Source organism: Alligator sinensis, unplaced genomic scaffold, assembly GCF_000455745.1.
Source record: "Alligator sinensis unplaced genomic scaffold, ASM45574v1 scaffold502_1, whole genome shotgun sequence".
NCBI classification, from domain to species: Eukaryota; Metazoa; Chordata; order Crocodylia; family Alligatoridae; genus Alligator; species Alligator sinensis.
Genome location: NW_005841896.1, coordinates 1,696,932 through 1,704,519, shown reverse-complemented (window position 1 = coordinate 1,704,519; position 7,588 = coordinate 1,696,932). Strand labels below are relative to the sequence as shown.

General features: G+C 44.4%; 1 protein-coding gene across 8 annotated transcripts in view; it reads right to left on the bottom strand.

Moving 5' to 3' along the window:
- The window catches only part of LMO1 (LIM domain only 1), a 99,846-nt gene that overhangs the window by 24,638 nt on the left and 67,620 nt on the right, over positions 1 to 7,588 (bottom strand). For 7 of the 8 annotated variants that reach the window (XM_006018226.3, XM_006018222.3, XM_006018221.3 and 4 more), the window contains one exon: positions 1,240 to 1,453. In XM_006018226.3, coding sequence (XP_006018288.1) covers positions 1,240 to 1,445 — 206 coding nt within the window. In that variant the 5' untranslated portion in view covers positions 1,446 to 1,453. Of the gene's footprint in view, positions 1 to 1,239; positions 1,454 to 3,641; positions 3,661 to 7,588 lie in introns of those variants that run through there. The other variant, XM_025197385.1, reaches the window with a different exon arrangement.

The following is a 7,588-nucleotide window of genomic DNA, read 5'->3' as shown; positions in this document are numbered from 1 at the left end:
CTACATAATTATACCTGCGTCTGCAGCAGTCGAAGTTTTATGATTCACTTGACAGCAGAGACACTTCACGTGTCCTCTTGAGAGTTTAAATTCAAGCAGCAGAACAAACCGTAACTATAGGAAAGATGCTCTGTAGTCAGTCAGTAGAATCAGAAAGCAAGGATCCACTTCCAAAGACCTCCAACAGTAAATGATAAAAGAGAAACACATAACTGTTTCCTCTTAGTTTTCAAGAAGGAATTTAGCAAAATATGAGTTAGTAAATTTTAACTATTATAGGTTTCCTTCTGATGTCAGGATTTCTTTCCCCCCTTTATCTTTTTTAAATACACCACGTATTTCAAGGATTTAAATTACTGTCACTATGGCCAGTCACTGCCCACTTCAAGGTTAGCTGTTATTAGAACACTTAAAATTAATAATTTTTTGCTGAAAACACACTTAGGGGTTGAGGATAGGGAAGGAAATGTTATGGGGACAGGTGCTATGGAAAAGTGAAAAAAGGTAAGGAAAAACCAGAACTAATAAAACCAACAAAATCCATCAGCAGTAATCTCATACAACATAGCCCTTAATAAGGAAGTTGTGTTAAGACTTGTTACAGGAAACAACTAATCTGAGCTTCCATACATGTAACCATGAAAAAAAAAAGTCTCCATCTTATTTCTTATAAAATAATGCAGATGAGCGTTGTTCTACACAAATTAGAAAAGTCCCTGTTGGTCACTGTAAATTCCTTCTGTAGAAAAATACTTTAAGAACTTTAATTTTGATAGATTATTTCATTTGGTTAGTTACTGACCAGACAAGTACTTCACAGAGGGGAAAACCCACTGAAGATGAACACTGAAGGTCCATTGTAAAAAACTACTACTGAAGAGGCAAAAGTAAAACAAGAGTTTCAGGTCAGACACTCAGGTGATGTGTACTGAAGTCAATGGCGCCATGTGGGGCTAGCTGAAGATTATCCCTGTATTTTTAAAGTGATAAACATTATTTTCCATAGTAGGACCATAATACCAAAGCACGTCCTCCCCTCTCTACCAACTAAGCACTTAACGTTGCATCAAAAAAATAAACACACTTGAAATGCAAATTAAAACCCATCTTTAAAAAGGAGATGGTTCAGCTACTAAACCAATGAGTATATTTATTTACGGTCTACGAGTAGAGCAAGATAAACATCTTGCAGCAACTGAGAGATCAAAGAAAGAGACCATAGCATGTGCCTATATTTACCTCAGGTAATCTCTGCGGCAAAGAATAAGATTTGCTTTCGTGTAAAGAGTTGATCCAACCTCTCCAAGACGGCAGTCACAGCAGGCACACTTTAGACAGTCTTCATGCCAGTACTTATCCAGGGCCTTCAAAAGGTAGCGGTCCTTGATCTTTCGGTTGCAGCCAGCACAGCCCTTCTGTTTCCCTTTGGGTTGCACAGATAACATTGGCACACCTATAACAAAAACCAAGCCAGAGTGTTTAAGTCTGAAGGTATTTAGACAGTTTAAGTTGGTGCCCTGCATTGCTGAAGTATGTTCCACGATAGTTATAAATGGTGTAGAACAGGGCTGTCCAGCTGGTGGCCCGTGGGCCTGTGAGGGGTTATGTTGAGGCCCCCAAGCTCCTGCCTGGCCATTGCTCTCCACACTGCTCCAGCTGCAACAGCAGCTAGAGCCTCAAATCCTCCCCCTTCCTCTTCCAGTCTCTCTTCTCTTCCTACCCCTGCCCCAGTGGGGAGGGAGGCTGCATGGGCACACAGCCCAGCATGGAGGCAGGAGAGGGTGCATGGAGGAAAGGTATCTTGTGCTGCAGTGGAGTGGGAAGAGGGTCAGCACTGCACAGCAGCGGGGAGGGCAGAGGGGGACAGCACAGGCAGGCAGTGGAGTGGTAGAAGGGGTAGGGCTCGCATGGGCATGTGGTGCCACAGGAGGTGGAGTTCCACGTGGCGTGTGGCCTGGGGGCCCACAGCCCACCCTGGTGCAGCCTGTAGGTCTGCAGCCCCCAACTGCTTAGAAATTTGGACAACCCTGGTATCGAGTACCTTCTGTGATCACTGTATAAATGTATGGCCTGTTAGAACTTGCTGAGCCTACGTCCTGTGAGGCTTTTGGTCTTAAAAAATCTATGCTCATAGGAGCATAGATTTCACCTCCCAAAAGACGTTCACCTGCAAAGATGCAGCAGACATATGCCAAATATGGAGCTGATGCTGGCATTGTGCTTTTTGATTCCAATTCAGAAAAAAATTAAACTGTCTGCTATTTATCGGGTTTTTTCCTCATTAGAATGACACCAGGGTATTACATAACTTAGGTAATGAAAACAAGGTAACCATACTATGAAGATTAGAATGGCAACTACTACACATGCACCAAAGCCTCAAGGTGGACCCACAGTTGGAGGGGAGTTTAATGGTGGGACAGAACAGAAAGGAAAACAAAGGAAGCGGCACACTACCCCTCGATTCCTTTGCAACCCCTCTACCACAAGGCTCCTGGTGAAAGCTGGTGTAACAATTAAGCCTGTGTGAAGCGGCAAGTATTTGATTTGGATTCGGCCAATTCGCAGGGACAGTAATTCAATTCAGCAATTCAAATCACTGTCCTGATTTGATTTGGCTGATTCGGATCCAAAGATTTAGTGCCAATTCAGAGATTCGGCCATAGAGTAAACGGGCAGCAGTCCTTGAGGACTCTAGACACAGCTACCTCCAGCTGGTAAGTCTGTTGTGGTGGGCAGAGTGGGGAGGGAAGGGGCATGGGGGGTACAGATCAATGCCCCCACAGTGAGGGAGGGATTGGGGCTGGGACAAGCTGCCCAGGTGGGGGGAGGGGGGGCACAGGCAGAGCCATCTCTAGGGGTGTCTGGGGCATATCAGCCTCTGTGGAGTCCGGGGAGGGGGCGAGCCGCTAGAGGAGCTGCCGGAGCCAGCGGAGTAGGTGGGCGAGCGGCCAGAGCTGGCAGTGCACAGTGGCAGCAGAGCCGGAGGCACTCAGCAGCGGCGGCACGTGTTGGCCATGGCAGGGCCTATACAGGACTATCTGCAGGGCCCCCCAAAGCATGGGGTCTGGGGCAGTTGCCCTGATTTGCCCCCCCTTCCCAGGGATGGCCCTAGGCACAGGTCTCGGGGAGGGGCTCTCTCATCACTGTGCGTGACTGGTCTGGGAGGGCATGGGAGCAGGTGTGTGCCCCTGGATCTGCGCAGGGTGGGCTGCTGAATCGGGCTGAATCTCCTCCAAACTGAATCAGCTACCGAAGCTTCGCACAGCCCTAGTAACAATTATGCTCTTCTAACCCCTCCTATCCAAGGCATCCCAATGGTAACTGAGATTAACAAGGCCACAATGATTTTTAAACCATTTGCCCTGACAAACCTTTGAGGCTGCCTATATCAGGGGTTACCTGGATGTTTCCATATAGCCAACAAAGCACAACTTTTTTCTCCTGTTTGTGCCATTGGAGAAGGACCAACATCTAGATCAGTGGGGGCCAACATTTTTGGCAGGCATGCCACAAATTAGTTCCATATCCTCCCTGAGTGCCGCTATGATCCCCTTCTACCCAACCTGCTGCTCTTCTTTCTGCTGCCTACCCTGTACTCCCTGCCTGATGCACTGTTCTGCTTTCTGCTTCTTCCCTACCTGCTGCTGTGCTGCCTTTCATCTTCCTCATCTTCTGTGCACCACACACAAGACCTACCTATGCCACTTGGCAGGTTGGTCACACCTGACCTAGACATTCAAAAACTAGAAATCCCAACTATCTTGCAAAAGGGAGTGCAAAAAGTCTTGAGACATGAAACTAAGCTAGCTGGCCTAGAGCAGGGGCTGAGTTTTCAGTTAGGGGTATCTACGGAGAAATCAGTTTTTGGCCAGTAGGACCCTGCATGGGCACAATGTCACCAAGAGCCTATTTGAGCCCTGCCCCCAAGCTGGGAAGATGCCATGTCTCTGGATGCTTCTTTTTCAACTTTCCAGTAATCTGCTCCTTCCTAATGTTTCCAACTTTTATCCAGCCTATATGGCTCTCCTTTTTAGGGTTTCTTTATCCAGAAGTTCAGAAAGGAAGTAGGTCATCTGTTGTCTTGCAAGTACTGGCGAATGAGCCTAAGCCCCACACCCTCTCAGTATCACAGAGGAAAGGGAGGGAATCATTTTGACACCCAAGGATGCTATTCTGAGTCTGACAGAGAAAAGACAACAAATGGTTATGGGGTTGATCATATGCAACGATCCAACTGGGGGTCCAGAATGCAATTTTACTTAAAGCTTCAAAATTTCTACTGTTGGCTTTGCACTTTTCACGATTTCATCAAATGCAACCAGGATGGACCGCCGCTGCAGTACACACTTGGCCTGGCTGAAGCTGAGGAAATATAGCGTTAGTGGTTCTGGCTGTAGCAGCAGGCGACACAAAATCTGCCCTCGTACAGTTTTAGAAGACAATTTTGATAACAAGCTTTATGTCCTAGAAAAAAAGCAGCATTATAATGGAATTATTAACAGCCCCTTAACCAGAGTGATACTAGTTACTGCTGCTGTAATAAGTGACATTTGCTGCTTTCCTTAAAAGCAAGGATGACCTGAGGGTGCCTAACACTCAGCACATGTAAAACCCACCACTCTTTCAGTAATAATTGCTTTGTCAAAGCTGCAAACAGATGACAATAGCACTTAAGACACTTCTACAGGAACAGTGAGGTATCGATCCATTTGTTATGGAAGTGGTCTCACTATTACAGAGACAGGTCAAATAACATTCCAAAACTTTTAAGACTTAAAGAACCTTCCTACTCAACTTGCTTAGTTGATATCAGCAAACTTTTGACACTGATGACAAATGCATGTATATGTGAAAATCTAAATTTCTGGTCAATCATGACACATAGTGCATACTGCCACTCTGAAATATAACAGTGTCAAGCTTCCCAGAAGTAGGGAGAAACAGTTTTGAACAAGTATGCACATTTTCCTGTAGAAGTCTCAAACAAAAAACACCCCAAAACCTAGTTTTGTTTGTTTGTTTGTCTGGGTTTTTTGGGGGGAGGGAGTGGGAGGGAGGAGGAAATGATATGGAGGTTTCAGAAACTGAACCTTGGGATCAAATTTCAGAAGCAGTGTGATAAGGGGAGGCTCACTAGAAGAGTCAGGAAGCGACTCCCTGGGTTCTGCACACAGCATTTCCACATGGTCCATTTCTGGAGCAGGGAGAAGCAGCTCCACTTTTCCAGGCCTCTTTTTTTAAATGTTTCACATTAAGACATTACCATATGCCATCTCAAATCCCACACCAGCAGCTTAACACAATAGGCAGAAAGATCTCAATAACCTGTCAGGACAGAGAACTCTGCACATATGCATTTGTACTGTACAAGTCTATTTCAATCGTAATATTAAAGAAACATAGTTTTGCTAAAGTCTCTCTCTGACTCTCAAAAAAACCCTAACAATCAGGTTCTCCCAGAGCTGAAAGCTGTCTTAGAAGATCCTATCCCTAGAATAGAAAACAGGATCTCTAAGTACTAATCATGCAATCTAAAATGTTGAATTCATCAAGCTTGTTACATAAAATTCAAGTTTCTTATGGTCAAGTCACACAGTAGATTCATTATTTCTGAAGTCTGGAGAGAAAACTCAGTGAACAATCTTATGCATTAATATATGGGTACTTCAATTCCAAGAGGGAAATAAGAAGGTTGTGAAAAAAAAAAGTTGGTGAGGTAACAAGTTATCTAACTTCAACCATCTCTCAAAAAGCTTTAATTTCATTTACCACCCAAACACACATGGAACGATTGATTTTCCCATATTTTTTCCCAATATCTCATTTGCATGCTCTTTAAAATGGCTGCCTCAAAATCCTCTATTGTCAGCGCCACCCCGTTACCTGGATAGAGAGCAGGGAGAAACATTCATTCCAAGACTTTGAGGCAGGAGAACTTAAAAAAAAAAAAAAAAAAAATCAATTAAAAATACCTACTGCTTGTTCAGCTGGCAAGTCATGCAAGGGAACAGAAAAAGTTAAAACTTGACAGAAGTTTAGATTACTCTTCTGCCATGACAAAGAACTCTTGTTTAATGATACCCTTTTTTACTTCCTTCAATACATAGCATGTTTGTCCATGACAAGGATTCAGTAGAGAGAGAGAGAGAACTATCATTTTTCCCCTTCAAGCTGACACATACAGTCATAGTCTAGTCGGAGCAAGTTTCCTGGGCAAAGAATGACATCAACTTTTTCACTATGGCAGAGAAACCATTTACTTTTCATAGGATACAAGTTCATTTGGAAGCACAAGTACCATACCTGGGCCTGGCAGAACCAAAATCAGCAGCTCAAAACTAATCAGCCCTAGTTGCTCCCTAGTTCTCCCTAGTTGCCTTTACTTCTTTAGAGAAGCCCCCCCCGCCCCTTCTTGTAGTTACTGATAACCTAAAACTTCAGTTTAGCAGTAAAGTTTAGCCACCGACAAACTCACTGGAACTTGAAATACTAACACCACGGTAAAGTTTCCCCACTGTTGAACTTTATTAACATTTACTTTTTGCTTCTATTCCTATGATGCCGAACACACAGTTTCAGCAATTTACAGGCCTCTTTCTCTAGCTTTGTCCACATGTCCTTCAGGATAGTCTGGAGATGTTGCCTTAGACTCTTGCCAGCCTTCAGTTAAACACTGAGGATTATTTCCACCCAAAGACTGCTTCCACCTAGTTATTTTCACTGCCCCCTCCCTGCAATGGGCATCTTTACATGTGCTCCAGGGGTGGGGGGGGGAGAGGTGTTTTAATTAGAGCGCCTGTAGCACCTTGTGTATTCAGTGTCCCGCACTTCAAAATGGCAGCAGGGGTACTTTAACTAAAGCTTGTTCGATGAGCTTTAGTTAAAGCACCCCCACCGCCATTTTGAAGCATGGGGATGTTGAATACACATGATGCAGTTGGCTGGCATGTGCTAATTAGCACACGCCAGCAGACTTGGTTAATCAAATCTGCTCTGATGAGCTGTAATTACAGGGCACTGGAGCAGAGTCCCTGCACGTCTACAGACGCCCTAAATTTAATGAATTCTATGCCTCCAAACAAAAGTAGCTACCATGGGTGGGGGGTTTTAAAGCACGCAAGTGACTTGTGTCTCCAAATCATCCAAGTGGCCTTGGAAAGTAAACTCTAGGAGAATAACGTTCACCCTCTCTCTGAAAAGCGGGCCTCCTAATAACTGGTAAAATCAGACCCTGGATTGAGGCAGTGAGTGATGGGCAAGAAGGGAGGGAAAGCATAAATCCTTTTCCTGCTGTTTCAACAGAGAAGTTACTTTCATCAGACGGGGGCAAACTGAATGGATAGGAAGATTTTCCTTGTTAAATGTTAAGCAAGGCTTGGTGAAGAGTTAAGGATGACTAGTGGACTGACCACAATGTAGTTTCTTGTTCTTTATGTGGCCTCCAGACTGACAACCTCCTGCTTCAAATCTGTTCATGCATGTGACTGCCTTGAGAGGCTCATGCGAACAGCCTCATTTTCTTCTAATATCTAGTAGCAAAAACATGAAGATTTCTTTACAATATCTTAGCACAGAAAAAAGCTAC